Source organism: Mesoplodon mirus, assembly GCF_964341445.2.
Source record: "Mesoplodon mirus genome assembly, chromosome: 3".
Taxonomy (NCBI): Eukaryota; Metazoa; Chordata; class Mammalia; order Artiodactyla; family Ziphiidae; genus Mesoplodon; species Mesoplodon mirus.
The window spans coordinates 85,224,912-85,245,988 of NC_138978.1; the positions used below are offsets into that span (position 1 = coordinate 85,224,912).

At 37.7% G+C, this 21,077-nt stretch overlaps 1 protein-coding gene across 1 annotated transcript; it reads right to left on the reverse strand.

The window, feature by feature from the left end:
• Window positions 1-220: 220 nt before the first annotated feature.
• GBP6 (guanylate binding protein family member 6) lies at window positions 221-20,483 on the reverse strand. Its single transcript, XM_082614067.1, has 11 exons — window positions 20,343-20,483; window positions 13,078-13,294; window positions 12,156-12,283; window positions 9,805-9,914; window positions 9,405-9,601; window positions 7,807-8,052; window positions 6,801-7,081; window positions 5,866-6,078; window positions 4,839-4,941; window positions 4,309-4,502; window positions 221-3,366 (listed from the first exon to the last, which is right to left on the reverse strand). Exons 2-11 carry the CDS (start codon window positions 13,265-13,267, stop codon window positions 3,139-3,141), a joined length of 1,890 nt encoding a protein of 629 aa, XP_082470193.1. The 5' UTR covers window positions 13,268-13,294; window positions 20,343-20,483; the 3' UTR covers window positions 221-3,138.
• Between the last annotated feature and the right edge of the window lie 594 nt (window positions 20,484-21,077).

Genomic DNA, 21,077 nt, shown 5'->3' on the forward strand with positions numbered 1-21,077 from the left:
CTCTCTTCACATAAACCAGAACAATGGCACGTAGGGCATAAGAATTTAGTAAACAGTGTAAATAATTGGAACTAAGTATTCCTTAATGAGTACTAGATGTATGAATAAATTGTTAACTACTTTTGAAAACCTTTTTCTTTTTTTAAGTGATCAATACAAGTTGGTTTTATTATTTTTTATTGAAAGGAAATAAAAACAGTATTTCAAAGAGATATCTGTACTCTCATGTTTATTGCACTGTTATTCACAATAGACAAGATATGAAAACAACCTAAACACTAATCAACAGATGAATGGATAAAAAGGAAGTGGTACATATACACAATGGAATATTATTCAGCCACAGGGAAGGAGGATGTTCTGCCATTTGCGACAACATGGATGGACCTTGAGCCCATTATGCTAAGTAAGTCAGACAGAGAAAGACAAGTACTGTATGATGTCCCTTATATGTCAAATCTAAAAAAGTCAAGACTTCTTTTTGTTCTTCAATTCGGGGTGTCTCTAGTCTAAGGGATTAGAACAGCTGCTTAATTCAAGCTCTCAATGAGAACAGATATACAATATTTCTATAGAACAGTTTGCTTTTTCATTAAAACCTACCATTTATTGGCCACATATTCATTACTATATAGTTTCTTCCTTAAAAGTCAAAGCCATTCTTCCTTCTGAACACTTGAAGCCACAACTGGATAGAGTCATTTAAAATCTCCAGTGAAGATGTGTTAACATCCTTGCAGAGGCACAGAGACTGTGATACACGAAGTCACTGAGGAGGAGACTACACCAGAAAAGTTTCTTTTGCTCTGCTAACCTTTAAGACCTTAAAGGCTTAAAGGGTCACCTTAGAGACCTTAATCTAGTGTGTAAAATCCAAACTACCTATTACCAAAGACCCTTAGAGTGTTCATAAAAATCTGGCAATTGATGTTACACATGTGTCAGTCTTTTGTTTTTCCAGCAGATTCTTATGTAGTACACTCTGTGCCTAAACATACTCTGTGAAGATGTACAGAAAAATATGTAATGGTTTCTGTCCTCAGATGAACTTTATTTTTATTTGAAAACAAATACTAGACCAAATTAGTTGCATGGCACCTGAGCCAAGACTGCATTTATTACCAGGATCCTATGTGCCTCTACTTTAACAGGGAGACTGTGAAGTCTTCTCAGGATCTGAGTATCACTGCAAACTTGGATCCTGATTCCAAGAGTCATGGAAACATGTGGGCATTCCCATTTCCTAGCACACAGGTACCAAGTGAACTTCCAGAGGTCCCCTAGGAGGGGGACTGGGGAAATCATTATCATTTAACCTTGTTCTAGAGTTGCAGAGTCTTTTCTCTTGGGATCCTGCCCTCTCCTCCAGATGATAGGTTCATGATCTGAAATTGGTTTAGATCAAGGTTATGGACTGTGTCTTTTTTATCGAGGCTACCTCTCAGCCTCCTGGTAAACATCCTTGATTCCATTTGATTGTTTCCTCCCCTCCCTTTTGACTCTACAGACACCCTGTTCTATTTGCCATATTCAGAATTTTCTCTGCTCAGGTCCGGCTGGCTGCCACTCCAACCACGTTATAGACTAAATGCTTGTGTTCTCCAAAACTCATTTGAGGAAACCCTAACTTCCAATGTTCCAATGTACTTGGAAGTGGGCCTTTGGGGAGGAAATTAGGTAATGAGTATGGGGATTTCATGAATCTGATTAGTGCCCTTATAACAAAGAATCATGAGGTTCTGTCCCTGCCTCCTCCCTTTCCCAAAAATGTGAGGACACGGTAAGAAAGTTGCCATCTGTAAAGCTGCCAGAGGACCCTTACCAACAACACAACAGTGCTGGCACGTGCTTTTGGACTTACAGCTTCCAGAAACAGGGAAAAATAAACATTCTTGTCTTAGCCACCCAGTCTACGGTAATTTTATTATAGCAGCCTCAGCTAAGACAAACCATGATTCTCGTCACTATGGTATGTACTTGGGCTTCTGATGTTTAAATGCTAACAGGTGGCCTCCATGCATCAGGGTCTATAATCCCCAGTACTATCAAGGCACCCAGTTCTTCAATGATACATCACGTCTTTGGCCCTTGCCTGCAGCAGAAAGTCCATCAATGAATATTCAAGAACGATGGGATTCCTCTCACCAGTGCATATTCTTAATGTTTAGTAATTTTCTTCCAATACCTTAGAAGTGTAACTCAAAGAGAGGAAGTGAAGTCTTCTCTAGCTGAGATTTCAAGGGGTAACAGGAAAGTTTATACCTTCTTTTTGAAGAAATATAAGGGATTAAAAACAAAGCCGAAGTGAAAACAAGATTAGGATGCAAATTTTATGCTTTCTAGTATTCTGATCCAACTCATTGAACAGACTGATGTCATTTCTAGAAGCAATAAGCAATTTTATCATCTAATTGTCAATTTCACATTCCATTTATTATCATTTTTAGTATTATACTTTATGTTTTCTTTGTTATTTGAGAAATGATAATACAAGCTTTCTTTACAAAATTGTAAAGATAGAGGATATAATGAAAAGTATGTGTCCCTTCCATCACTAATGCCAAGCTGTTCTCCCCAGAAGGAACCAATGATACCGCTTTCTAATGAATCTTCCAGAGGCGTTCTATGTGTACATATATATGAGTGCACATAATAATTGCATTTTTTATGATGAACAGATTATACAAACTGTTTTGTACCTCATTTTTTTCACTTTACTATATATCTTCAAGTTGTTCTATATTTATACATATAAACCTCCACTGTCAATTTATTTACTGGCTACATAGTATTCCAGTATATGTACATGGAAAATGTATATTACCAATTTATATAGATGGACATTTAAGTAGTTTCCAATCTTTTGCCATTAAAAGGGATGCCTCAACGGGCCTCTTGTATGTATGTATGTATATATACATATATATGATTTTGCACACATATATTTCCTAAAAGTGAACATGCTATATCAAAGTGTCCATGCATTTATTCTATCTAATGTGGGCCAAGCATTGATATTTTCTAGTAATCACTTTTTATATTTAAAGATTTGCTGAATGAAAGTGAAAAGCATTCACACCAAACATAGGCCAGAGCATGTACATATATTATGTATCTATAAATTCTTTAAAAGGAGAGCTACTTCTTTTTAAGTAGGGAGCTCACACCACTCACAATATGCCCAAGAAGTTTGCCTGGAGTGCACAATAGTGAAGAGATCTCTTTGCCAAATTTGTCCAAGGCTAGTGCCAGCCAGGGAGTATCATCATCTTTAGTATTATCAATCATATTTTTCAAATGATTTATCTCTGCATTCATCTCCTCAGATTTCTTTCTAAATCCTTCTTTAAGCAGAGCTTCCTGGACCTAAAAAAAAAAAAAAAGTGAGAAGGAAAGTAAAACTTTTTAAATACCCATTTTTTTTCAAGGATTACATTTTGTCAAACTTTAAAACTTTGCAAACTATCTTTGTTTCACTGCTAAAATTGTTCTTTCTTACTCAGTCATGAAAGGAGAATTTTGTAACACAGAATATCTACTGGTTTGGACCTGAACACTAAGAGAAAGTATAGTTTACAGCCTTACTAATATTCACATACCATTGGGTTTTGCCAAAAAGCTAAGCCTGACATGAGGACAAATATATGTTCCAGCCAAAAAATGAGAGGTGAGAGGTAACCTTGGTCTGATTGCACTAATTCTCAGTCCCACTCAAGATGGTGCAGTCATCCAAATCATAGAAATCTGTTATAAACACATCCAGATGGACAGAGAGAGAATTCCCTCTATGCCACATGATAGCTTGGGTGTCTATCCACACCTGGAGACAATGCAGCAAGTTTAGAAGCCGTTGCCTCTCTATGTTTTTAAGTCTGGACATTTCCAATAGTTTTATGACAACATAGATCTACCTCAGGGTCTTTGGGTGGTAGCAAGGTTCCTGGTAATTGGCAGTGATCCTGGTAAAGCAAATCAGTTGCTGCTCATATCAAATATATGTGGTTGGAATATCTGTTTAATGAAGCCTCATGAGATCATTTAAAAATTCTCAAAATGGATATCCAAACACTATTTATATTCTCCAAGGGATTGGAGGAGCCATAATCATGCTGAACTCTCCAGAGTCTACTTATAGAGTAGAATTCAAAGGCTTAGGAAGGATTCAAAGGCTTCAGGGTTTTAATAAATCACAAACAGTAAATGGCTGTGGTGCTTCCCTCCATAGTCTTGCTGTAACCTTCGCCCATCCCTTCCTGATGTACAAGGGTAATGACCATCAAGCACTACTAAGGCCACAGCCTGACCTACCTTCAGCTTATGCTCCAACATCATATTCTGCTCTCTCAGTAGGTTTTCTCTTCCCCTCGCCAGCTTCTCTGTCAGCTGGGCTATGTTTTCCTGGAGACTCCTCTGTCGTGCTTCCATCTGCTGCTCCAGTTCCTGCAGTTTCTGTGTCAGCAGCTCCTGTTCCCTCTCAGCTGTCTCCCTCCTGGCCCGCTCCTCTGCCCCAAGAAGGTTTTAGAGAGGAATGAAAATAAGGTAAGGACTGATCTCTACCCTCCTGACCTCAGAGACCAAATAAAATTGGAAACGGAGGTAGGAAATCTCTGAAATCCGCCCCCCGTGTCCACACCACCAAGAGCACATTTCAGAATGTGATGGGAGAGGCTCTGCCTGGCTGACATCTAACCATGTTCAACCACAACTCCCCTTGCTGTTTTTGGATGTAGCAGAGTTGTTCCACAGATGGAAAAGAGGCTCCTTCTTCCTTATCAGGAAGGTTTTACTCTCACACCGGTCAGAGGGAACTGCAGGACCACCAGAGCCCTACTCCGTACCTACTATAGCCTTCTCCCCATCAGTGAGGGCTTTATCTGCCTGCAGGATGGATTTCTCTATTGCCACCTGTGACAGCAGAAAGCTCTGGAGGACTTCGTTTGCCTGCGGGACCAAGAAGGAGCACAGAACTTACAATTCCACTGAGGAGATTAGTGCTGCAAAAACAAGTATGTCCATGTAATTTTTGCTTCATGTTTAAAATTCTACAGTGGTTCACTACAAGCCTAAGCTCCTCACAGCGACCTGTCTTCCTCCAGTATCTAGCCCCATGCTACTTCCTTCTACTCACTCCAGATTCCAGCCAGTCAGAACTATGTTCAGTTCTACAAACCCAGGATGTCTGGTGCTTTTATATATTTCTCTTCCCAATGTGAAATACTGCCTCTAAAATGTGCTGCTGTTTTCCTCTGCTACTTGCTGTCTGTAACTTTAGGCAAGTTAGTTTAACCTGCTAAGCCTCTCTGTTCAGATCTTTAAAATGTTGACAATAAGTGTAGATGCTTCTTAATGTTATTTGAAGGATTAAAGAGTCTAGCGAAAGAGCTTAGCATTATGGCTATAGGCAATAACAGTTCAAAATATGTCAGCTGCATTCTTATTATCATTATTACTTTTTTATTATTACATTTGTTACTATTACTTATGTAGCCCATTTTCGCAAGTTCACAAGTGTTATAACTTTGTATGCAATTGTCTGTGTATTGGACTTCCTCTCTTGTGATCAGCCTTGAGTACAAAGACTCTGATTTGTAAATCGTCTGCACTTGGCACATCAAAAAGCACGTTGTTGGATGAAGAAATGAACAATTTCTGTTCCGTCTCGTGAATTTTAGAAATCCATAGTCATTTTGTGGGAATGGACATTTCTCCTCAGGAATAAAGAACATTGTATGGACCTCAAGAGCTAAAGCTGTCATGATATGCCCATGTTCTCTCATTACCCACACCTGGTGCTGTGCTCTCAGATTTTCAGGAAACCCCCTTGACTCTATTCTGTAGACTCCCCATGCTCCCCTTATCCCTCACCTTCACTCCTTTCCTGGGCACTTGGCAATAGTCCCTTTTAAGCATTTCCTTTGCTTCCCTGTAAAGTTCATGACCTCCAGGAACAGAAAAAGTGCCTGCTGAAATATTTTCCATTAGGGCCTTGGAAAGCTCATGAAGTTTAGCCTGGCAGTATTTGACAGATGCCTGTTCATTCTGCAGCAAGAAACCCTCCTTCTTATCCTTTATGATTTCCTGCAAGGGAAATGTAGAGAGATGTCACCAGAAGCAAGGAACAGAGGAGATACATTTTCAAGGACTCTGGTAGAAGGACTGGTCTGACTGTGGTCCTCATGGGGAAAGCATTCTGTTGGAGTACAGGGAATAAAATAGCAATCACAAGATTTGATCTACTCACAATCTTGAAAACTCTCTGTAAGACCATAGGAAAGTTTCTTAGCCTCCCTTCAGGTTCTTCATCTGAAATGTTGGAGTTACCTTATCTAATCTCTGTGGTTCCTTGCATCTGCAACATTCAGTGATTCTATATTCAATGATACAAGGAGCAACCTAAGTTGAAAATGGCCTGGAATGAGGGGCTGATATGAGAAATTTTGGTTGCTGGTCATGGGAATGTGTTCACAGGAAAAGAAACCAGCTTAAGAATAACTTTTGGGTGCTCTGGACAGCCTTGGAATCCACAGAAGTATTTACTTTACGAAGATATCTATACTGATTTTACATCAGAGATGAGAGACATTTCCGGATAAACTGCTTGAGGTTTGGCAGAAAAAAGAAGGAAATGTAGTCCTTTGAAGCCCTATCCCTGATGGGAACACAGCTTTATACTTGAGAGAGGGATAAGCCATGGGTTCAATAAAGGCTCTGCTAGGCTTTTGACAGATGCCTCTTCATTCTGTCATATTCTCCCCTTCTTCAAGAGGAGGGCACAAATAGTAAATACTAAGAGAAATTACCACAAGATTCTTCTGGAATTCCTGATTTTCATCCTTGAAGGAACGCTCCATGAAGATTGCAATGGCTTCCCTCTCACAGGATGCGTGCACCTCCAGAAGCTCCTGGAGCGTGTCCGTGGGGAGCCTCAGTCGCTGAGTCATCTGCTCACTGTAGTGGTCAGCTGCCTTCTGCACGGCCGCTGAGTTCTCCAGCTGGGCCAGAGTTGTCACTGCGTTCTCCAAACAAGGTACAGCTCCAGTATTGATGGTATCCACATAGGTCACAACCAGAGTACTCAGACCTGAATAAGCCAGGACATTTAAGGGATAAATATTAAGTTATCAGTCAATAGGCACCAGGATTCTGAGGCTACATTTCTAAGGTCACACACACACACACACACACACACCCCACTTCCCCCTTCTACTATCCCTAGCTTCATTTTCCTACTGACTCTTCATTTTTATGGTTTTCCAGCCCACAGGGCTGAAAAAAATAAAAAATTTTCCTGTATGTAAAATACTAGGGGATATCTGAAATATTGAAAGCAAGATAGATTACAGAGGTACTGAGATGAGACAGGGTATATCAGATTATATCAGATTATATTTATTCCCAATTCTGGGGCTTTGAATGGATTTTTCAGTGATTTATGGGCTAATATTTATTTTTGGACCACTGTAAATGCCCAAAATATTTTTTGTATTCTCCTTGTGAAGAACACTTACTATACAAGACTTCCCCTGAGAAAATGGAATTTTGTTTTTATACCCAGATAGTGAATTTTTTTCTTAGTGTAGGAATTTTTCAGATAAGTGGAAGCCACAGATTTCAGTGACAAAACTTGCAATTTGGGGGGGGAGATTTTTAAATCTCTGAGAGTAAGATAAGTATAAAATATACACATTTCTTCATGGAGTATGAAAGTCTGTAAAACCTAAATTCCATACGGAATCACACAAAACTACTGAAAAACACATATATAAAATATTCAATTGTCCCATGGAAATGGGAAAAGAGTCTCACGGTTCCCAGTGACTGTGATTCCCTCTCTGAGGGTCTTGACTTTTGCATTGGTGAAGATGTAAGAACAGAAATTGTTTGTTTGTTCCAGGAATTTAGGATCCAGTTGGCCTTCAGACACATTCTCAATATCAGCTAGAAGTTCTTTGTTATTTGTTGGCCGGTCAAAGACAAAACATTTCCGTGTTGGAAAGAAATGCCTGATACACTCTCTGGGTAGATTTGATGTTTGGGCTTTGGGATTCTTGCCTGCAGGACAGAAAAAGAGAGATTAGACTGGGAAGAGTCTTGGGACAAGGGAGCTAATGGTTTTTATGACAGGGATTTGTGTATCTTTGCTGTCTTCTATGTTTATAACTCCTTTAACATAGACATTCAGTACTTCTATGCACATCAAACTTATACCAATGATGTAACTCTGGAGAGATATTTGGGGAGACTTCTGATCCAGTAAAAGAAACCTATGGCTGGTATCCCCAGACCTGCACATGGTAGAGTAATTGTCTATTAGATGTTTACTGAACTAATGGCTAAAAGAATGAAAGGTCAAGTGTAACTTTTTGCTCCACTTAATCTCATGTAGGAATGGAGCTGCTGGACTAAAACGAAGAGCCACAAAAAAGGGATAATGAACAATATCAGGAATATTAGGAATGACACCAGATTATTTAGGGAAAATGATTTTGATGCTAAAAAGTAATTGGTACAGAGTTAGCTAATTTTTAGTAAAAAACACTGAAGGGTAAATGTACCTAAAATGTAATTTTAAGATGTCACCACTAATCAATAACCTCTTTGACATAAAGGATTATATTTGATCTGACAGTAGTCTTCTCCCGCCTAGCCAATTTCTCAATAAATATTTAAAGAAAGCATAAACAGAAAAATGAAAACAAAAAGGAATAAATCAGAATTGATATATCTTTCAAGATTTCATCAGATATACCCACTGTAAATGTAACCCATTAAAATAATTTATTAATTTTTAATTAAAGCATGGGTAAATATATGGGAATTAGGAGAAAGCTGTGATATGGAATGTAAAATGAATGTTCTAAAAATTATTGCAAATATCGAAAAGGCATAGATCAAAAAGACACACACTTCTTCAGGATTACTTAGAACATAAAGTCATTTTGTAGATGATATACTATACAGGATTAGAAAGTTCCCTCTTTGAGAAAAATAATACCTAACTATGTGAAATGCACTTTTTTTTCATTAGATTGACTTTTCATTTTAATTTCATGTCTAACAAGTATCTTGTCAGTTGTTTCCTCAACAAAAAAAGCAGAAGCCAAAATAGGGAACTCAGGTGTCTGGTCTTTAGAAGATTTAGCACCCATTGTAATCTGGATGCTAAGTTACAGATGGTATGAAAAACAAATTGGTTTTGAATAATTTCACTTTACCTTACACTTTACTTTTCTTAAGAGAACATAGACTCCAGTCACTAGAGCTTTGCAATCTGCTTTCCAGTCACAATTTCTACAGACTTTCATCTAGTCTCAGATACAAATGCAGCCCCAGAGATGGTGGACAGTGTGTAGTAGATCCCACCCTCTATTGGACCATCCACTGTCCAGGCCATGCTCTGATACCTGGAATCAGCTTCAAGGCGTTCTCCAGGTACTCATCTTCTGTGATAGGGTGACCGTTTAACATCAGCTCCAGGGTGAAATCCCGTACAGTCCAGATAAAGTCTGGAAAGAAACTCACAAACTCTGTGGAATCTTCTACTACACCAGGTCTTGAAGAGGACTTGGCCCTGATGAGTTCTGTGAGCTCTGTCACATAACTAGGAACTTGGTTAAGAAAAAGGAAACCCCTACACACAATTCCCACATTTCCCTAATTAAAAAGTATTATAATCACTCTCTTTTGCCATTGAGTCCCCTCCACTCCACTAAAGGCAACTAAATAACAGGGAAGGAGAAACTGACTCTATCTCCATTCCCAAAATCTCAGTGAAACTTGGTGGTTCAGTTCCTGGAAGGATACTGCAGTTGCTCCAAGGCCTGGTGGTTGATGGTGCTCATGCTGTTGTAGACAAAGCTGCTACACAGAAGCACAGCCAGGGCAAAGATCCACGAGTCATTCTTAGGGTCACCCTAGAAAGCACATTTGAACATGAGACTTAGGAGTTTACTCCTAAATTAGAAATTCATTCATACACTTATTCTATCATATTTTCATTTATTATTTCAGCTGACATACTCACCATGCAAATAAATTGTTTGAAGAGAAACATAAATACAGATAACAGCTTTGACAATTACAAAGACATTTTTATGTTTCCAGTTTTTTCATATATAAAATCGTTCTTATCTTCATAGTGCTTTTTTTCCCCTCAATTGGATGAAGTAAAATAACATATACATAAAATCTAGTACAGTACCTGGTGTGTAATTATGTATTCAATGATGAGTGTTACCCCTTATTTATTCTACAAATATTTATTAATCATAGCCCATATAAAATATACCACAGTTGGCATAACTGGGTATTTAAATTATATCCAATCAATAAATATCTGCAGGAAGTTACTGAATGCTCCCCACTGTTTCTTAGATTTCAAAAAGCCATGTTAAAAATGATAATTATTCCTTTCAAGATGCCTATTTGAAAGCAGTGACAAACATCCATAACAATAAATGCAACAAAGATGACAGTACCTATAACAAACTTACATGTTAATAATGTATATAAGCAGTTGAACTTATAGCTATAATATTAAATTAAAATTTATGTTTGTCAAGGAAGAATAGAGCTATGAAAGCTGGAGAAAGAATCTATGATATGAAAGCCTCAAAGTCTTGAACTGAGTATTAAAGAATTGGTGGAATGTGGAATTGAAGAAATGAAGGTGGTCCCATAGATAGAAACACTCACAGAAGCAAAATTAGACATGGGAGAATACAGGGGTCTTGTAATGAAAATAGAGTTATTTCATTTGACTGGAGCAGAGGGTGAGTGGAGAAGTACATTTGAGCTCTAGTGCAGCCTGATGAAGGGCCTTCAAATTTGTTTGCATAAATCATAGCACTGTCTAAGTAATAGCATAAATCCGGAGATCATTTCTACTATAATGGTCGTGAAGCTATTCCTTAGAACAAATGCAAAAACTGTGATTCATGTCAAGAAGAGTCTATATTGGAGTTTGGGGGGGAAATAGTCTATTCATCACTTTATTTCCCCAAAACCCAATTTTTTAAAATAATCAATTAGGATAAGAAGAAGTGGTATTTATGACAAACAATAAATTATTTCAACAACAAGACTATATCATTGCTTGATATATGATTTTAAAATAAATACAGAATTTCTAATTCTCCTTTGGGAAGAAATAAAAAGCTATAGAAATTTAGATACTTCCAAATAAGTCTCAAAGTAAGTTGAAAAAAAATAATTTATTTCATCCATTAGTAGAAAGCTAAAATACCAAAAATCCATCTTAAAATGTTTCTTGTAGGACAAACACATGCCTTTATAGAAACAGCACATTCAGGGGTATCTTACAGCATTCTACAATGCTCTGTGAGTAGTTGATGAACTTCATCATAGAAAATATAAACCCATCTCTTAACTCCAACCCTCAAATACATTCTTCATCTGGTAGCTAAGAAGGTGAATCAGAAAACTTTCCTCACTCCCAGGTTGATGTTTCTCCACTTTCTTACCAAGGCATTCTTACACTTAACTGTAAATTATGGAAACTGTGAGGTGCTGCCTGGATCACCTTTCAAGACTGAAGGACTTAGTCCCCCAGCTGTTGGGAGTGCTGGTGAAAGACAGTCTTCAGGTGTCAGGCCTATTAATTAGAAAGGCTTCCAGAGCAGGCTTTCGATAATTTATCAGCACCCTTGTCCCAGCTCAGGATAACTCAAAAGGACCGTTCAACCTAGAGCTCACATGGAATTGACAGAAGTTGGAGATTGCAACACAGCACTTCTTCCTCTCTCCAACCTGCTTCTTTACCAATCATACTTTATTAAACCTGACTGCATATGTGTGGCCTTGTCAACTGGACTAAAGACTTTGAGGACAGTACCTTTATTTTGGTCAGTGATATCTACAGTACTAAGTCCAAAGGTCTAGAATTCAGTTGTTCAACAATTATTTATTAAATGTAATCAAGTCATCCACACAGTGCCAAGAAATACAAGATTTTATCTAACATACCATGATACCTTACCTAGAAGTGAGATTCAAACAAACCATGGTCTGCCTCCTTTACTATAGGTGATTTCTAGACTTTACAAATAGACTACAGCAGTTAAATGTCTATGACCATCAAGCAATAAGGAGAAAATCCAGAATAAAAAGGATTTATCTGTGATTTTCTGCCTTACCTTTTCCACATCGCCCAGGCCCTCTGTGTCCAGAAGGACCAGGGTATGGTCTGACTTGGAAGGGTGAGGCACACACCACATCCAGATGCCCTTTGTTTTAGACTGCACTGTAGAGCCCAGAGGGAAACCTGCAAGGGGAGGGGAGAAAGCAACATTCAGTTACAGCAGATAATCTAAGCAGCCCAGGGGCTACAAAGTGAGACTTACTGGAGTGTAAGTACCCCAGCACACAACATGGTGCTTTATCTATTTCCTCAAGAATGTCCTGCTTTGTCTGTCACCCATTTCAAGGAGGAGGGGATATTAATCGTGAGAATGATGCCAAGCAAGGGATCAACAAGGAGACAAAGAGGTACCCATGAATCAGACAAAACAGAGGTCTCAGATAACCATAAGAAGAGTATTTTGAAAGAATCGTGAGGTTCAGAGGCAGAAAGAAGTGGATTGCAGTAAAATATGGGCAGGCAAAAAAGTGGAAAAAAGAAATTGAGATTATATTTTTTGCCAGACAAAATAATTTTTGAAAAGGGGGAGAGGTATCAGCCACAATAGGATATGAAGTCCAGGAAGGATTTTTAAGAAAATAGATAATGAAACATCTTTATATGTTGATGAGAATATTCCATAGAAAACCAAAATGTGTTTCAAGAGAAGACACAATTGCAAGAGCCCAGTACTTAAGCAGGTAGAAGAAGGTAGGATTTTTTGCATACATAGGAGAAATATTGCTTTATAGGAATAAAGCAAAAAATAGGATAACAGATCACAGTAAGGTAGTGATTTAGTGGTGAGAATTAGAAGTGAAACGTTGGTTTATTGAGAGGAATTTGGTTCTCCCTTCATATGACCAGGGAAGAAAATTAAGAGGCTGAGATATCAGCTAGAGTCAAACAAATGGATCCTGACCAAGTACAACACTCACCATGGTTCTGTCCTGTAAGACGGTTCATCAAGTAGGATTTGCCTGTACGATACAATCCTACAATGGCCACCACCACCAATGGCTGAGAAATCTTCTCAAGAATCTGTAGAGCTTCCTGGTTCACTGACAGCAGCTCATTGTCATTTTCCACCAGACAAATGGGGTTCATCATGTTGGGTCCCGATGCCATGGCAACCTGCTAACCTAGAAGTGCTTCCTAGTAGAAATAAGATTATAAAGTCATTCCCTAACTCAGAGTCATACAAGCATTTGTCAACATTGGACTTGGTAAGATTTCTGTACTTTCCATGAGACAAAAGCTAACCTAGAATTAGCAGACTACAGAGGTTTTCCTCCATCATTCCCTCAAATCTCTGATGATGTTTGTAGTGAAACACAGGCTATTATCACTGTCTATAGGTTTACTTCAATAATAATAATAAAATTCAAGTTATTGTTACTACACACTGAAGGCCTATGATATACCAAACCCTATGATACATAAAGTACATACCCACCAAAACTCATGATTAAAAGAACCAACCATGCTATTAGAGACATGGAACATTCAGCTTCATCCCCCAACCTCTGGGAATCAGAGAAGAGCTGAAAGTTGCGTAATCATCAATGACTAATTGTTTAATCAACCATCCCTATTTAATGAAGACTTCATTTAAAAAACTGAAAAACCCTAATTAAAAGGGTTCAGAGAGATTCTGACTTGATGACCATGGAGGTGGTCAAAGGATGGCATGTCTAGAGGGGACATGGAAGCTCAACAACCCTTTCTTACCTTTCTCTATGCATTTCTTCTATCCTGCTGTTCCTGGGTTGTATCCTTTTTTAATAAACCAGTAATATAGTAAGTAAACTATTTTTCCTGATTTCTGTAAACCATCCTAGCAAATTATTGAACCTGAAGACGAGATGGTGGGAACCTCCAATGTATAGCCAGTTAGAAGTCCGGGTGACAACCTAGACTTGCAATTGGCATTTGAACTAGGGTGCAGTCCTGTGGGACTGAGCCCTTAACCTGTGGGGTATGGACTAACTCTTGGAAATTAGTGTCAGAAGTGCTTAGTGTGAAAAAAATGCCCAGATATGTGGTGACCAGAAGTGAAGTATGGAGAATAGAGAGTTGAGAGGAGAAATTGAATTTTTCCTTTTCAGGGTGGAGACAAACAATAGATGATCAAAAGACCCAAGGAGAGAAATTTTGGGAAATTAAGATAGTTAAAAGCAGCACATACAGGGGAAAACTGAAAAGGCACACCAGGTTCAGGGAAGATGCATGCTCAGAAAAGCCTAAAAAGACTTTATGGCTTCTCCTTAGTTTAATCCCAAGCCTCAAAACCAAGGGTCAGCTTAGTGAAAGAATTCCATGGCACAAAGCCAGTATGCAAAGAATGGGAAAGTTAGCTGCTTTTATAAATGCCCAATTTTCAACAAAAGCAACAACAAAACAAAACTCACAAGGCATACAAAGAAATGTATGCCCATTCAAGGCATACAAAGAAAATGTGGCCCTTTCAAAGGAAGAAAATAAAGTAGTATGAAACACCCCTGAAGAAATACATGCACTAAGTGTTCTAGGCAAAGACTTTGAAATAACTTTCTTAAATATGCTCAGAAAGCTAAATGAAAACACAAAGAACTAAAGAATACCAGAAAAACAATATGTGGGGACTTCCCTGGTGGCCCAGTGGTGAAGAATTTACCTTCCAATGTAGGGGACACAGGTTCGAACCCTGGTCGGGAAATTAAGATCTCACATGTTACAGGGCAACTAAGGCCATGTGCCTCAACTACTGAGCCCGCGCAGCACAACTAAAGAGCCCGTGTGGCTCAACTACAGAGTCCATGCATTCTGAAGCCTGCACACCACAACTAGAGAGCCTGCGCAGTGCAGCTACTGAGCCCATGTGCTATGGAGCCCACACACTACAACTAGAGAGAAGCCCGCATGCCACAACGAAAGATCCCACATGCCGCAACTAAGACCTGAGACAGCCAGAAATTAAATAAATAAATAAATAAATAAATAAATAAATAAATAAGCTGTAACTCCATCCCATCCACACATTTCTAAAAAAAAAAAAAGAAGGAAAAGAAAAACAATATGTGAACAAAATTTTAAAATCAACAAAGTGATAAAAATAATATAAAGGAACCCAGTAGAAATTCTGAAACTGGAAAATACAATAACTGAATTTAGAAATTTTCTAGATGGGATCAGACTTATGCAGTCAAAAGAAAGAATCACCAAACTTAAAATTAAGATATCTGAAGTTATAAAGTCTCAGGAGCAGAAGGAAGAAAGAATTTTTTAAAGTAATATAGCCTAAGAGATTTATGGGATATTGTCAAGTAGACAGATATATGCATTACAGAAGTCACTAAAGCATAAGGGGAGAGGCAGGGCAGAGAGATTCTTTGAGGAAATAATCACTAAAAATTCCCAATGTGATGAAAAGACATGAATCTACAAATGCAAGAAGTTCAACAACTCAAATAGGATAAATAATTAGAGACCCATGCTGAAACGTATTATAATCAAACTGTCAAAAGACAAAGAGAGAATCTTGAAAGCAACAAGAAAGAAGCAACTCATCACAACCCACCACCTAAAAGAATTAGAAAGACAAGAACAAACAAAGACCAAAGTCAGCAGAGTGAAGGAAATAATAAAGATCAGAGAGGAAATAAATAAAATAAAGATTTAAAAAAAACAATAGAAAAGATCAATAAAACCAAGAGCTGGCTTTCTGAAAGGATAAACAAAATTGACAAACCTCTAGCCAGTCTCACCAAGAAAAGAAGAGAGGACCGAAATAAACAAAAAAAGAAATGAAAGAGGAGAAATAACAACTGCAACGTAAGAAATACAAAATAACATAAATGGATACTATGAATAGTTATATGCCAACAAACTGAACAACCTGGAAGAAACTGACAAATTTCTAGAGACATAGAGACTGCCAAGTCTGAGTCAAGAAAAAACACAATTTGAACAGACCGATCACTAGAAATGAAATAGAATCTGTAAAAACAAGCAAACAACCAAAAAAACTACCATAAAACAAAAATCCAGGACTGGATGGCATCACTGGGGAATGCTACCCAACATATAAAGAAGAACTTATACCTATCCTTCTCTAACAATTCCAAAAATTGAAGAGGAGGGAACACTCCCAAATTCATTCTATGAGGCCACCATTTCCCTGATACCAAAACAAGACAAAGGCACCACAAAAAAAGAAAATTACAAGCCAATATCTTTGACGAATATAGATGCAAAAATCCTCAACAAAATATTAACAAACTGAAATCAACAATACATAAAAAGAATCATACACCATGATCAAGTTGGATTCATTCCAGTGTCACAAGTATGGTTTGATACAGGCAAATCAATGTGTTACACCACATTAACAAAAGGAAAGACAAAAATCACATGATCAATTCACTAGATGCAGAAAAAGCATTTGACAAAATTCAATATCCATTCATGATAAAAACTCTTGTCAAAGTGGGTAGAGAGGAAGCATATCTCAACATAATAAAGTCCATTTACGAGAAACTCATAGCCAACATAATACTTAATGGTGAAAACTTAAGAGACTTCCCACTAAATTCAGGAACAAGACAAGGATGCCCACTCCCATCACTTCTCTTCAACACAGTATTGGAAGTCCTAGCCACAGCATTCAGACAAGAAAAAGAAATAGAATGTATCCAAATTGAAAAGGAAGAGGTAAAATTGTCACTATTTGCAGATGACATGATACTCTCTGTATAGAGAACCCTAGAGTCTCCACCCAAAAACTATTAGAACTAATAAATGAATTCAGCAAGGTTGCAGGATACAAGATTAATATACAGAAATCTCTTGCATTTCTATACACTAATAAATATTAGAATGAGAAAATAAAGAAATCTCACTTAAAATCACATCAAAAATAAAATAAAATATCTAGGAATAATTCCACTTCAAGGTATATACACAAACGTATTAATAGCAGGGACTTGAACAGATATTTGTACACCAATGTTCACAGCAGCAGTATCTAAAATAGCCAAAAGGTGAAACAACGCAAATGTCCATCAAAGGATGAATGGATAAACAAAATGTGGCAAGTCATACAATGGAATATTATTCAGCTATAAAAAGAATGAAATTCTAATATGTTATATTGATGAACCTTGGAGACATTATTCTAACTGAAATAAGCCAGACACAAAAGGAAAAATATAATATGATTCCTCTTATATGAGCTACCTAAAATAGTCAAATGCATAGACAGTAACTAGAGTAGTGTCTAGCACGGACTGCAGGGAGAGAGGATGGGGAGTTATTGTTTATGTAAAGGGTACTGAGTTCCCATTTGGGATGGTAAAAATATCTGGAGATGGATAGTGGTGATAGTTGCACAACTATGTGAATGTACTTAGTACCACTGAACTATGTAAAATGGTTAAAATGGTAAATTTTATGTTAAATATATTTTTCAAAATAAAAAGTTTAAAAAAAAAGCAGACAATCTATTTCTCTGTGCCATGCTACTGCAACCAATTAATTGGCAGAATAATCTTCTTCAAAGACATTTGTTATCCTATAAGTTCCTTTATTAATAACCAGGGTAGCTTTCAAGTGACCATCATACACCAAAATGTGCTAACACTTTAATGTGATCCTACGTGCTCATCTTTTACCTGCAGGTACAGAAGGGTGTTAAGTAGAAGAAGCAGCAGCTGTGTGGGAATGAGGTCAATAAAAAGGATGCAGCCTCTCTTTCAAAAAGAGAAAGCAGGAGAGAGGAGAATGTCTTGTATCTTAAGGGATTCAGGCTGAAGTACTTAGCTGAGAAGGGTCAGGGTTTTTTGCAACTTAGTCCCAGAAATGAGAATAAGAATAAAAATGCAAATATCATTTTATATAACATTGAGAGAGATATACATATATTTAGAGAGAGAAAGCAAATCTAGCAAAAGATCACCACTGGGTAAATCTAGGTGAAAAGGATATGGGATTTCCTTGTCATTGATTTCCAAGGCAAAGTTTGATTTGAAAAATTAAGTATTAAAAGCACAATTATACCATGGGTCTCCTAGCATATTTTTGATTGCTATTATATTAAAAGTTTCCTATAATATCTATGCATGTTTCATTATCAGAATATATAAACATGATATCATATTCAAATATCTCAAATATTCAGTTTTATATTTATAGGTCAAATATTCAAGATGCATCCAATATTATCAAAAAAATACCAAAAAAAAAAAACCCAAAAAACCCCCGAGAAAACAGCTCTATCAGTTACTACTCATGTGGCCTTAAACAAGAAGTCTCACCTAGCTAAATTTAAGTTTTTAAAGATTGGGGGTGGTGGTGGTGGTGGGATGAACTGGGAGATTGGGATTAACATATATACACTAATATGTATAAAATAGATAACTAATAAGAACCTGCTGTATAAAAACAAATAAATAAAATTAAATTTTAAAAAAAGGATAATTATAGGGGTAACGTGAGAAAAATTATAGGTCCAGCCTGGAGGATGTTTTGATAATAAAATTAAATACTATAAGCTTATATCTGAGCATAGCATGCAACACAAAATAGGATTTCAGTACATGTTTGTTGAATTAGATGGAGATTTATCCACAGTAATTGCACTGAACAAGCTGGTCCATTGGGTGCATTTGAACACAGTCTGTGAACTCTAGGTTACTAAGAAACAAGGTCTACAAATAAAAAATTTTTTATCAGAGGAAAGCAGCAAGCAAATTCAAACACTGCTCCTGCACCATCTCCTTTTGTCTAATTCTTCAGTGTGGGGAGTAAAGAATACAAAGGAAAACATGGGCCTCTAGCAGCTACATTATAATTTCTGCAGTTGTCCAGTCCCCTCTTTAGAGTGAAGACTAAAGGAAGCTGTAGGAAGATGTGAGAGGAACAACTGCAAACAACTTTATATATGGAATCTAAAAAAAAAAAATGGTCATGAAGAACCTAGGGGCAAAATGGGAATAAAGACGCAGACCTACTAGAGAATGGATTTGAGGACACAGGGAGGGGAAAGGGTAAGCTGGGACAAAGTGAGAGAGTGGTAGTGTATATATGGACATATATACACTACCAAATGTGAAATAGATAGCTAGTGGGAAGCAGTCGCATAGCACAGGGAAATCAGCTCAGTGCTTTGTGACCAGCTAGAAGGGTGGGATAGGGAGGGTGGGAGGGAGGGAGATGCAAGACGGGAGAGATATGGGGATATATGTGTATGTATAACTGATTCACTTTGTTATAAAGCAGAAACTAACACACCACTGTAAAGCAATTATACTCCAGTAAAAACGTTAAAAAAAAAAAAAAAAAGACTGCACCCATTCAAAGGGCTAAAAATAAGATAAAAGGGGGAATCAAAAAACCCTGCAGGGGTGCCCTACATTCTCCTCTGAGTATTTCCTTTTGTCTTTGCCTCAATAAACTGCTTCTTTGTTCTCTTCGCTCCAAAAAAACCAAAACCAAAACCAAAAAAAAACAGATCTGTGATTTCTTAGCTGTGAATAGGCTACAGAATTTTTAACTTCAATTAACAAAGTACAACTGTTCAGTCCTGCTCAGGATTGGTTTTCAAAATTTGATCTACAGAAGAATCATCCAGAGGGGTTGTTAAACCCAGATTGTACAGATTTTTTAAATGCTACAAAAGACTCCAATGTAACTATGAAAAACAAACCAACAAACACAAGGGCGTGGGGGAGAAGAGAGAGGGAAGAGAGAGAGGAGGAAAAAAAGAGAGAGTTTTGAAGAGATTTTTAATTTTTAACTAATAAAAGATCAGCTATGTGGGGACTAAATTTATCTCTACATAGATATTTTCAGAGCTCTCTTTATGAAGCTTTCTTAAGTTATGACTGATAGAAAGATTAAAAGAAACAATCTCTTCAGATGATAATTGCCTATAACCTCCTTGGCAGAGACTGTCTTATTCTCTGAATTCTAATGCCAGCCACAGAGCTTGATAAAGCAAGACAGGCAAACTCCCATGAGGACTCTTTCGAGGAGCAGCACATCCAGGGAGACAGAGTGTGCCTGTCACTTTGCAGACCTTACTGATCCAGAGAAGCTGAGCGTCCTCCAAACTAAAGCCAGCCATAGACCTCTGCACCCCAGACAATAGGCAACCTGCCCTTTCTCAATTGTCACTTTGAATCAGAAATCAATTTTGGGTTGCACATAAAAGAGATAGGCATACCTGCTCCACACACACCAAGAACAGTTCCAGTTGTCTCTCACCCCTTGCTCACTTGCTCCTTGCACCTTTCTGTCCCTCCTTTATCAAAGCTAAAACAGACTGAGCAAGCCAGTCTCCCCTTCCAGTAGAGTAACGGGATAAAACTGAAATTGAAAGTGAAAGTAATTCACGCTGTTTTTGATAGCAGAGTCGTGCCAGATCTGGTGACTACAGCATGAATATGGGTGTGGGGTGCAGGGTGAAAGGAAGTTAGAAAAAGCCAGTCACCCAATAGTCACATCCTAACACATTCCACCAGCTTTCTTTGGGCCTCCCCACACTGAAGGCTTTCCTGGCCTCTCTTCTTGATACATCTCTCCCGGGTGTAAGGTTGCCTATGGTGGCTTACGTCTCCCTGGCAAACAAGAAAATTAGAAAATCCATGGCACAAATGTAAGCAAAGCAGTATAAACCAAGTATATTTCAAGTATTTTTCTCTTAGCGAGGATTCCTGAGTGCTTTGTTAGTGAAGAGCTCTTAACATTTTAACCTGTTCCCTAATATATATATATTTAATGAAACAAGTATCTTTTATAATAATTAGAAAATAAAGATAAGTAAAGATGAAAATGAATAACCCTTCATGGTATTATCCGGGGATGCTCACTACTGGCTTGGCATTCTTGTACTTCCCCAAAACATGGACGCTCTCCTAACATAGGTACAACCCCTTTTCTACAGAAGTTTAGCCAATTG